Source organism: Maylandia zebra, linkage group LG23, assembly GCF_041146795.1.
Source record: "Maylandia zebra isolate NMK-2024a linkage group LG23, Mzebra_GT3a, whole genome shotgun sequence".
In the NCBI taxonomy this organism is placed as follows: Eukaryota; Metazoa; Chordata; class Actinopteri; order Cichliformes; family Cichlidae; genus Maylandia; species Maylandia zebra.
Window position 1 is genome coordinate 18,254,032 of NC_135188.1, and position 11,887 is coordinate 18,265,918.

At 39.0% G+C, this 11,887-nt stretch overlaps 1 protein-coding gene across 11 annotated transcripts in view; it reads right to left on the minus strand.

Annotated features, from left to right (window-relative positions):
* Positions 1-694: 694 nt before the first annotated feature.
* Positions 695-11,887, minus strand: part of lrrfip1b (leucine rich repeat (in FLII) interacting protein 1b) — a 28,232-nt gene continuing 17,039 nt past the window's right edge. For 9 of the 11 annotated variants that reach the window (XM_024798737.2, XM_024798735.2, XM_024798736.2 and 6 more), the window contains 4 exons: positions 11,732-11,824; positions 11,484-11,576; positions 10,011-10,149; positions 7,213-9,052 (listed from right to left, as the gene is read on the minus strand). In XM_024798737.2, coding sequence (XP_024654505.1) covers positions 7,563-9,052; positions 10,011-10,149; positions 11,484-11,576; positions 11,732-11,824 — 1,815 coding nt within the window. In that variant the 3' untranslated portion in view covers positions 7,213-7,562. Of the gene's footprint in view, positions 2,725-2,858; positions 2,964-3,646; positions 3,727-3,957; positions 4,076-4,177; positions 4,228-7,212; positions 9,053-10,010; positions 10,150-11,483; positions 11,577-11,731; positions 11,825-11,887 lie in introns of those variants that run through there. The other 2 variants (XM_024798744.2, XM_024798739.2) reach the window with 2 other exon arrangements.

Consider the following 11,887-nt stretch of genomic DNA (forward strand, 5'->3'; position numbering starts at 1 on the left):
AATCATCGGAGTGTGAATGTGTATGAATGTTAGATACTAAGCACTTAAGAGCTTAGAAGAGGTGCTGGTGTGAATGAATTAGTTGTATAAAGCGCTTTGAGTGCTCAAACAGAGTAGAAAAGCGCTATATAAGAACAAGTCCATTTACATGGTGCGACTCTCCATTCAATGGCTCTGGTAAATATTTTAGAGAGTCACCTGTCATGTCTGCAAGTAACCAGTTGTCAGCAGCAAAGTGATGTGCAATGACCAAATCACTTTTCGTGGACGCAGCTTTAGAAATAAGAATGTAAACATGATTGCTCATGTGCTTCTGATGCGCAAGTCCATAACATGCAACTGTTCCAATTAGACTGTTTGTCATTTTAACTGAATTTTATCGAAGCATACCCAAAACAGAGTCCACTGAGATAGTTCAGGTGGCCGACCCGGAGGCAGACAACAGAGACGGAACAGGTCCGGAGGCCAGCCGTGGGGAGGGCAGCGGCGTCGACAAAACCGGTCCGGAGGCCACCTGCGCCGGCAAAGAAGTCCAGTCAGCAGCCTGTCCATTAGTGTTATGAGTCACCTTACAGTGAGATGACAAACAGCAGAAGGTCACGTCCCTCAAGCCAATCCAGTTTAGTACTACAGGCAAGTGGATGGTGGATTTTAACTGAGAAGGCTTGTTCATTCACAGAAACCACAAACACAATGAGATATTGCATGAGTTTAATTGAATACTCCATCACACTGATCAATAAAATCAATAAAACCCCACTGACTGATATATTGACACCCCGCATCCTAATCAATAGGACAGCCGATACAATAAAATAGATGAAAGTTTCCCCAAACATGAGATAAAATATTGCACACTGAATGATCAGGATCAGCTTGTATTGATGATTTCTGCTCAGCAGGCAGCGACCCGTACATTCACAAAAACATCAGAGATTATTGATTATCAGATTAACACTTGAAGAGTTTGATCCAAACATCCTTCAACACCCAGAGAGACAAACATAGGTGCTGCCGTAGAAAATCCCTCTCACTGGATCAAAACAGCAATTCAAACTCTTCATTCATTCATTCATTACATTTACAAGCTGGTGATTTAACATCCCATGTGCCAAGAAAAGTCCCAAAATCCAACACAGAGACACAAGATGACCTCCTCCACTGTGGCCACACCTCCTTCTGTTGCCTGGTTCCATCAATAAAATATACTGGGTGGGGCTGGGCACTGCTATCTGGGTTAGGTTCCTGTCCAGTCTCTGAGGGAAACTGCGCCCCCAAGTATTGGAGAAGAGGTAGTGCCACACTGCACACAGATGGATGCTGATGAGGCAGATGCAGAGTTTGTTTTAACACACCTGGAGGGCCAGGTGGTCGATGTTTACCCACACTGGGACACCACGACTGCAGCTCTGATGGTTTTTAATGTGCATTAGGAGCGTCAGAGGGTAAAAACACAGATAAATGGTCACATTCTGTTTGCTTAGTTTTGTTTTTAAGTCTGCACATTCTGTAATGTGACCTTGAGATATTGGATAATAGCTAAATAAATACAAAATCAGGGGAGAGGTTGGATATGATGATAAAACACTGAATTTGGGGCGATTTCATAGGCACTTTCCTGCTTCAGCTCCTGTTTAAAAATGCTCATGAAAACTTTACCCTATAATATATGGACTACTGAAACATATTTTGTTCAAGGCAACCTATATATTGTGAGAAGATGTGCTGCAGTCATGCCGCATAAATATATTTGGTTTGGTTTTGTTCCAACAGACCTCACTAACATGAACAAGAACATTTTTCAAAAGCCACAACTATTCATGTATATCCATTTGAGGCTGCTTAAGGTTGAGGCTTTCCTAAAAAGAAAAGGAAAAACAATAAAATACTGAGTACAGGTAGCATTGCTCAGCCTTTAGGGATTGATAAAAGCACAGTGAGGCTGGTGACTAAATAAATCACTTCCAGTCACTGACTAAACTGTCCACAAGCATTGAAAAGTGATCACTCCTTTTTCATCACCTATCATGTGTAAACTATTTGATGAAAGACTGTAAAGCTTCTACAAGATGGCCTGGATATGGACTTCCATGTCCACAGATAATGCTCGATATGGGATTGTTTAAGCAAGATAACCATGGATGTACTATGAAGCTTCTACAAATGGCTCCAGTAAAGACATACTGAGCGGAACCAGAATTTCTTAGCTTCTGCTGGGGCGTAAGGAGTGTTGAGCCAACATGATGATCTTTGCTCTAACCTCTGGAACTAAAATACGTGGATGTTGAACTAGAATACATTGCTTTAATGCAGTGGAGGTTTTTGTGTCTCCTGGCTCGATCTGCTCTGTTTTTTTGTCCTCTGAGGCTTGATGGATGGACAATGCTACAGTCTGAAGTCCGATGTGGTAAATCCTGCCATGACTATGGATGGCATGTGTTCACAGAGCTACATTAAAGATCACATTTCATTTTCTCAGATTCGGGTTTTGGTTTGTTTTCACTGCCTCAGCAAACTCCACATATCTGGTGCTTATTTAGAGTAAAATCAAGCACTCGCAAAGACATTCTGTTCAGGTCTGATTGTCTCTGGAGATGAAGATGGGAAGAGCAATCACTGCTGGGCTAGCAGGGCATTACGGTTGGCCTTCATCTTCTCCAGGCGCTTGGAGAGGTGGCTGTTACTGGCCTCCAGCTCATCAATCCGATCCAGAGCTGAGCGGAGCTGCGAGAGACATAGAAACAATAAATGTTCCTTAGTGCTCACATAGAAAACAGTGAAGACAGAATACATGCCCAAGAAACCAGAAAACACAAAGCAAGGAAAGTCAACTCCCAGACAGAAGGTGGTGCTCTCACCTCTCTCTGCAGCTTTCGTTTCTCTACCTTTAGCTCATCTTCGATCTTCTCTGCATTCTCCGATGCCCCTTTATAGCGACTCACCTGACCCTCCAGACGGATTACCTGAGGACATCAACAGCAACATGAACCGTCTTATTTAAGGCAGATAAAGTTTCAAACTTCTTGATGAAGTCAGATGAAAGTGGACTTTTAGGGAGGGAGTGAGTACAACTAAACAGATTGAAAGTTTTGTTGTGTTTCCTGGCCAAGCTACAAGAAAGACCTACAGGAGCTTTTATGACATCCCACACATCTTGACTGATCCCCTCATCGCAGCTATAACAGCTCCTGCTCTTCTGGGAAGGCTTATGGTCAGACAATGATGTTTTGACATTTGCAGTCTCCATTTTACTTCATATCAAAGGTATGTGATGGAGCAGATATTAGGGCTGTGTGCAGGGCGGTTAATTTCTTCCACAGCAAACTCATTCATTCTAGCTTTTATGTACCTCACTTTGTGCACAGTGGCACAGAGTGCTAGAAGAGAAAAGGACCTTCCCCAAAACGGTTCACGCAAAGCTGGAAGTAGAGAATTTTCCAAAATGTGACAGTAAGCCGAAGCATGAACATTTTCCTTCAGTGGAACTGAGAGGCCTAGATAAACAGGGATTTACAGTTGGTGTGGTCAAACACTTCTGTCCATGCAGTGCACCTATGATAAAAGTGCTCCAAAGATTTATCTTGTTTGAATATTTCTGAGATTGAACCCATTTGGGAAGGAAACACTTAAGCATGTCAGTACTTACATTTTGTTCAAGCGTGGTGACTTCCTGTTCAGATTTCACTAATTTGAATTTAAGGTCACTGATTTGTCTGTTGGCATCTCCTACAGAAAAGAAAATCAAACGAACAAAGAAACTTAATGATCATTTTAATTATTATTTAATTTTACTGACAACGAATCCACAGAAATTTCACAAATCCAATGTACATTTTGTGAATACTACAACAACGACAAAACTAAACAGAAAACATGAAACTGAAGAATGGCAAGGGGTAGTTGAGGAAGATTAAACAGGATGAAAGATTAAAAAGGATGAAAATGATGAAGACTCACTCTGCAGTTCTAGCAGATGAGAGTCCATCCCGTTCTCCAGACCATCGTTTTCTGTATTCTGAACTCCTTCTGTGATGATCTTCTGTCTCTGATCCAGCTGAGACTGCAGTAGCCTCACCTGTTCACACATTCAGAAGCACATTTCATATACTTGGCTAACATCGGATTAAACAAATCTGCAGTGGAGGTGCTTTCCAACTTTATAATACAGGCAACTCACCTGATCCTGTAAACTCTCTCTTTCTTCAAAAAGTTTTTTCAGCCGAAACTCTGAAACAGCAGAAAAAAATAAGTCCAGGAAACAGTCATATTATTCTAGCCTGAATTCTCTTATGGTTTAACCTTGAATTAAACATCAAACACTGATTTGGCACATCTGCCTTTCATTATAGCTTTATTGATTGTGAGCAGAGTGCCCCTTTAATTGTGTTGGAAAAGATCTGTGCCAATCCTTCCCGAGAACATTATGAGTGACGCATTATGTGAGAATAATAATAAATCCTGTAAATGGAAGTTAAAAGCTCCATTAAGTAAAGTCCTTTGACTAGTTGTGGTTTTTCAAACACACTTTGCATGTGTTGTGTCTGAGCAGCTGAAACATGATAGAAAATATAAAAGGACCCAATGTGGATCCTTGAAAAGCTAATCTAAAACTCTGACTCTGAAGTTATCAGTTCTTTAAGTTCTTTAAGTGTACTGGGCACCAATTTGAAGCCTTTCTGCTTTCTCAAGCCAAAAATTACTTATTACAGTTTTTCTCGATTGCTTAAACACTATAACCAGGCCTCTAAACTAAAATTTCAAAACCGTAACGCTATTGTTCAAAAAGCACACCCATTTCCCTGAACTATAAACACTATTCCCTGCTTTGACACATGACTCAAATTTGGTGAACTGTTACTGCAAAACTCTACACACAAATCCCTACATTTTACAGTGCTTACACCATGTAGTCATTTAGAAAGCACTAGCATGCAATAATGTTAACTTAAGTCAGCATAGCTTGAGCTCAATTAGCACACAATTAACCAGGTGGAAACACTAGGAGTCAAAATTTAGCACACACCAATCAGAACCTGCGATGGATAGATAAAAGGGCCAAAGTCAGCTCATTCAGGTTTGAAACAATGGATCCAAAGAGATGCAAAGGAAGAGGACGTGGTGAAGGAGGAGGACGTGGTGAAGGAGGAGGACATGGTGGAGGAAGAGGACATGGTGAAAGAGGAGGGTGTGGTGAAAGAGGAGGACGTGGTGGAAGAGGAGGAGGAGGTGGTCTAGGACAACAGGAAGGTGGTGGAGGAGGAGGGAGAGGTGGAGGAGGAGGAGGACGTGGTGAAGGAGGTGGAGGTGGAGAACGACGGCGACAAGGAAGGGGAAGAGCAAGGGCAAGAAGACAGTCAGTCTCGGATGAAATTCGAGCCACTTTAGTTGACCATGTCCTTGTCCATGGGATGACTATGAGGGAGGCTGGGCAACGAGTACAACCAAATTTGAGTCGCTTCACTGTTGCCTCCATCATCAGAACCTTCAGGGAGGAAAACAGGTAGGTGTACTTGCAGTAAGACTGCTTTGTACAGTAACGTTTAAGTTACTGAACTTATGTGTCTTGAGTTTCAGTATGTTTCCATTATTTGCCTGTAAAATGAATGTGTGACAGTTACAGTAATGAGTGCTTCTATTTTTGTAGGACACAGAGACGACCACCTGGTGGAGGCAGGTTAAGGCTTTTGTCGGAGGAGCAAGAGAGGGAACTTGTAAACATGGTAATTGCAAATAATGTAATCCGCCTGCAAGAGATTCAAAGGAGAGTGATTGAGGATGATCATCTTTTTCGAGGCATAAATGCCATCAGCCTCTCCACAATTGACCGCATCCTCCGAAAGAATCAATTCCGGATGAAACAGGCATACCGAGTCCCTTTCGAACGAAACTCTGACAGAGTGAAAAACCAACGTGTGGAATATGTTCAGGTATGAGTTTTGATACTGTATAAAGTATTGTGTACCATCACAGCATGGCAGTTTATGCTGCCATTTCAGCACTCTTGAACTGTGGTTCAGGGTACCGATTGACTCTACTGTGTTATGTGTTTTGCAGAGAATCTATGAGATTGAAGGACGGCCTGTTCCCCATGAAATAATCTTTGTGGATGAGGCAGGTTTTAACCTGACCAAAAGAAGGAAAAGGGGGAGGAACATAATTGGCCATCGGGCTATTGTAAATGTCCCTGGTCAGCGTGGGGGGAATGTCACTATGTGCGCAGCCATCAGCCAACGAGGGGTACTCCACCGCCATGCCGTACTAGGACCCTATAACACTATGCTTCTCCTTGCTTTTCTTGATGGTTTAAGACAACATATGTTCCAGCTGGACTACAGGGAACCAGCACAGCCAGAGCAGCCTCACTACGTTGTTGTGTGGGATAACGTCAGCTTCCATCGCGCTGCTCTGGTTCGTGACTGGTTTACCCAAGGTTTTCTAATATCTTTCTGCCTGCATACTCTCCCTTTCTAAACCCGATAGAGGAGTTATTTTCGGCATGGCGGTGGAAAGTGTATGACCGAGAACCTTATGTCCGTGTTCACCTCCTTCAGGCCATGGAAGATGCCTGCCTAGACATATCAGTAGATGCATGACAGGGGTGGATCAGGCATGCAAGAGGATTTTACCCCCGCTGCCTGGCTGGGGCCAATATAGCCTGTGATGTGGATGAGATTCTCTGGCCTGACCCAGACCAAAGACAAGATGCTGAGGTGGGATAATGTTTCTGGTGTGTGTTGTACTGTATAGTACATGAATGACAATGTGCCACTGTACATACATTGGTTGCGTCTTTTGTGTTTATCATGTGACAAGGGTTTTGAAGGGGAGAACCATAAGCAACCTATTTGTTTTGGAACTATTGTTTTGAATTAATTGTACCAGTGTGCAAAACTCTGTTGTAGTGTATGTGTTTTTGAGGGCTTGTGTTTGATGTCTGAGGGCAAAGTTTGGTTTTTCAGCAGGAGTGAATAGTTTTGGGTGTAGAGCTTCATTTTGACCTGGAAATAGGATGTTTGGGAAATTGAGTGAGATGTTATGGATTTGTGTTTACTGTTGTGAGGATATGAGGCGTAGTTTCAAGAAATGTGTTTTAGCAATCGAGAAAAACTGTAAAACTTTACATTTATTCATGATAGAAAATTTCAAATGTAAAATACAGACAAATATTCTTTTCAAACAAGTGCATTTTATTAATCTGAAAAAAAAAAAAAATTTAAAAATACCATCAACCCATTTAAACAGAAATAAACTATTGATTTCATGTAATTGTTTTGATGCCAAATTCATGGCAGTTAAAGTTTACAGCTGCTTACCCTTGTACAGTGTTGCAATTAACTGTCAAGAAAACAATTTCCAAGCAGTCAGCTTATTAAAACATGTCAGTAAAGAACATATTTATAGGTGAATGGTTTAAATATTCACTTTATTTATTTGATCAGTTCAAATACTTAAGTACTGATAACAGTACTGATGCTTCATTGATATTTCAAAGTCTAATAATTTAGAATCTAAAGCTCCAACACCGTGACTACCAAATCATTATTTCCTTCATTCTTGTGATTTTAGGAAATGCTGCACTCAGATTTTTTATTTTTCCTGCAGTCTGAACATGACTCTCTCTGTCTTCTGCGGCATTTCATGCTTCCAACTTCAGCAAGAGCCTCCATTTCCATCTGCTGGCCATCCTCGTTGATCTCCTCACAACTGTCAGTGTCTCCGACCAACTCCTTTGAATTTTTGGCAGCTACTACATGACAGCTTTGACTCTTGAATCTCTTTGAACTTGTTGACGAACCCAGATTTGACCCAGACACCTTTGCTGTGGCCTCTTCAGGTTTAGTGAAGTAGGAGTCGATAAAAACAAAAGGCTCTGAGCAACTTGTTACAGTTGTTTCATCTATATCAGCAGGATTTCCTCCAAACAATTCTACCACTTCCATTTCATGGGTTTTAGACATGATCCTTTGTGCCTTTTGGTCAGCATTCATAGGACGATCCAGATTATCTGCATGCAGTTTACTTGTGGAGGCTACTTCCAACATCCTTGAAGCTGAATGGTCTCTCAGTAGGCCTAAAGGTCTGGTCAGACATTTTTCCACATGTTTTTTAAGTGTAGGATCCATCATGTGGCCAGTTTGCTCTTTGTTGTGCTGACTAGGCTTGTTCTTTAATATATTTTCCACATCTGAAGTCCACTTTTGAAGAGATCCCAGGATTTCTGAGAAGATTTGCGAGATTTCAACTACAAAAACTTGATTTCCAGCAAATCCTTGGTGGATATTTTGAGTCATCTTTTCCAAACCAGCACAGATGTCCAGTGGGGCAAATGATGTTGATGTTTGAATGTTACGTTCTGCACATTTGGAGGAACTATGTCTAGCTGGTTCATGAATCCTCTGGTCTTTAAGTTCTTCGGGTGATTGAGCTGTTTCATGAAATGTGTCTTTGTCCATCTGAACCTTTTCCACACTACCAGAAACATCACAATTGTGACTTGATACACTAAGCAGTACCACTTTGCTATCCTGAATGACATGTTCAGTAGGATGATGAAAAAGTTTTGATTTGAGAACAGGTGAAACAACCTCAGGGCATTTTTCTGAATTTTCCTGAGTTTTGCTGATCTGTTCACTAAAGGAGTGTGTCTCTTCTGTTGGATCCTGGTTTGCTGGTGCCGTTGAAACCAGCCCAAATTCATTTTTAGGTTTGGTTGCCATTTTTGGTTCATATATCTTACAAGCAGCCCCTGGCCTTTCTTTATTCATACGTAGTTTGGCTCCTTTCTTTCTATGTAGAAGACGTCCATGTTGCCTGCTCTGGATTTTCTTGATTCTCTTGGGTCTTGGTTGCTTGGTTCTTGCAGCCTCGTTTCCTCCTAGATGTTTGTCAGCTGTGTTTTGTCTTTCTATAGGCTGTTTGATCAACTTGCTTTTGCTGATGGTTGAAATGTCATTCAATGACTTTGACTGTTTAAGAACCTTCCAGAGGTAGTTTTTCTTGTTGTTCTCAGGTGGTCTGTTGCCTTCTTTTGTCTCCCACTCTTTAGTTTTTCCTGAAAGACCAGGAAGAAACATTGGAGGACCAAACACAGCTGACTCTTAGAGAAGTAAAACATAAATTAACTGTCTAGAAGAGAATTAACTGGCTTGTGGTGATGAAGGAAGAAGGCGATCAGAGGGATTAAACGTCAATTCTTGAATTAATCTTCTGTAGCACGAACTCGAAGAGCTGATTTTAAAAATCCAGATACGATGCTGAAGCGATTGAAATCATTTGAGATTTTTATCAAAATTAAAGAAAGATTACACAAGCATATGTTTGTTAGAGACTCATTCAGACATGCACATCATGCGATATTAAAAAAAGGGAAACAAAAACAAACAAAAAAAGAAAATGGTTCAGTAAAGTAAAAGGAGATGAAACATTACAAAAATAAAATTACCAATGCCAAGTGAAAATAAACTACTCCAGTTTTATGCTAACATATCTCAAAATTCCATATGTCATATTCCTGCTTCAAACTTGTGTAACTAATAATAATGACTTAAAATATAACAAATTTTTTTAAAGTCAGAATTGTAATTTACAAACTAATATCCTGAATAAAAATATGTACTCTTGATTTTAAAAATGAACACACTGAATTACACCTTTTAAAACATTGTAGCAATTCCGACAATTATAATTTCAAAATGTTAACATTAAACATAAATGTTGTGGTATTAAAACTATAATATGACGTTGATAAGTTAATGCTTTATTTGCATTCACATTAACTACTGTAAAGTTAGCACCTATTCTTCTACATGTACACTTACATAATCATAAAATATAAGTTGGACATACGTCAAAAAAGATAAAAGAATAAAAACAATAACAATAAAATAATTAATATTTATAATAAATGTATAAATAATTAAAGGAATAAAAAAGTAAAAAAAAAATAAACAAACCCCCACCCCCCACCCAAACACTTATATATTCTTATGAAAGGTTTATTTGGGTCTTACCAAGCATGTTCTCTCTGCCACCTTGAGGAGACTCCTGAGCCAGTCGAGAGGCAGATTCTGCACTTATATCGTCCTCGTTCCCACCGAGTTCCGCATCCCCATTGGTGGTAATGTCAGGAGAGATGGTTACCCCGTTTTTCTGTCCAGCAGAAATTCATAAAATCAGTAATCAGTCAACAACATAATCAATACCAGTCGCCCTCTGTGTGTGAACGTTGGTTCTTGTATTTAGTCAGAAAGCCTACAGTTCAATTTTAAAAATCTTAAACAGCTTCACATTAACTGTCCTGTGACAGTTAACAGATGTCACGATGTATTTGCGTAAGATTTAGAAACTTGCTATAAAATTTAAAAACACAGCAAACTAAAATAAATATTCTAATAACATAAACCCCCTTTTTAAATGCTTTAAAAGGAATACCGTAATTTTACTAAAGAAAATAATGAAAGTTTTAGAGAATAAATTCTAAATTAGTTAAATTTTTCAAAAAGTTAGTTTAAAGATTCTGATAAATGTAGAAAAGAGTTTAGATACTGACACAGTTTCAAAAGGAATGAGCGCCGACTTTCCCTCCAAGAAAAGCAAACAAACAAACAAACAAAAAACCCTAAAAAAAACTTTTTTGCAAGTATAAATTTAAGTGGTTAAAGTGCAGAGAGAATAATCTGTAATTTAGCAAAACATGTTTCAAAATAAACTTTCACATTTAGAGGCACAAATTGAAATGTTAAGAAAGTTATAAACTTTATATAAAATTAAATAATTTGACCTTAATATCAATAAAGTTGAAATGTTAGTTATAAAAGTATGATAGAATAGGTTTAATTTTAACAATATAATTTATGCTAAAATGGACCATGGCATCAAAGCTTTTCACTTTCATGTAAATATATGTATTCATTTGAATTTATTTAGATAAAAAAAAAAAAAAATTAGAAACATTAAACAATTTTATCAATTAAAAATTAGTTTTAAAGGAGTAAAGAAGCAATTTTGCAGAAAACCCCCCCCACTGAAAATTAAAAGTTTCATTAGTTCATTGGAACTCTATATGTCCCATTTATTTACCACAGAACAGAGAAATAACAGTAATAAAAATATAAAACATGAGGGATCTAAAAAGTTAATTTGTATAATAAAGCTGTAACTTGACAAAAAAGGGCAAATTTATAAAGGTTTATCAGATTAACAAGTCTTTAACAGATTTAGATACCTAAATTTTTTTTTTTTTTTTTTTAATTGACACAAGGTTCATTACAATAAGAACAAAATTTAACAATTAATCTTTTGTAAGTGCAACGCATGAGATTTTAGGTGAAATGAAACTCAAAGGTTTTTCAGATTGTTTTTTTAAAAGAAGGTTTTTACATGTTAGTTTATGGAACTAATGCTCAGTTTTAAAATGCTAAACTGATGAAATCAGATGTATTCTCAACTCTGAGCTCTTGCTGCTGCTCTTCAGAGTTTGATACCTTTAGTAAATCTCGCAGTCGAACCACCTCGTCTCTGAGCCGGTCACGCTCAATGCAAACAATGTCCGAGATTTCTCTGTGCCGTTCCAACGCCTGAGCGACAACGAGCGGGGAGGAGAGGAAAGAAGCAAGCAAGTAAGGAAGAAAGAAAAGAGTTAGTGAAGGAAAGAAAAGTAAAACCCTAAGAAAGAAGAAGTGAAGCTTCAGACTTAAGTTTGAAAATCGTAAAGCACTGAATGAAACCATACCCCGATTTTTTTGTCTTTCCACTGCAGCGCCTCCTGCAGGTCAGAAACTTCCTGACAGTAACTGCTGCTCTTCAAACGCAGGTCAGCCACTTCCTGTTCACCATAGACCCAGACGAGGGCAGCAGAAAGCAGTAAAAATGAGTAAAGAGCAGAAGA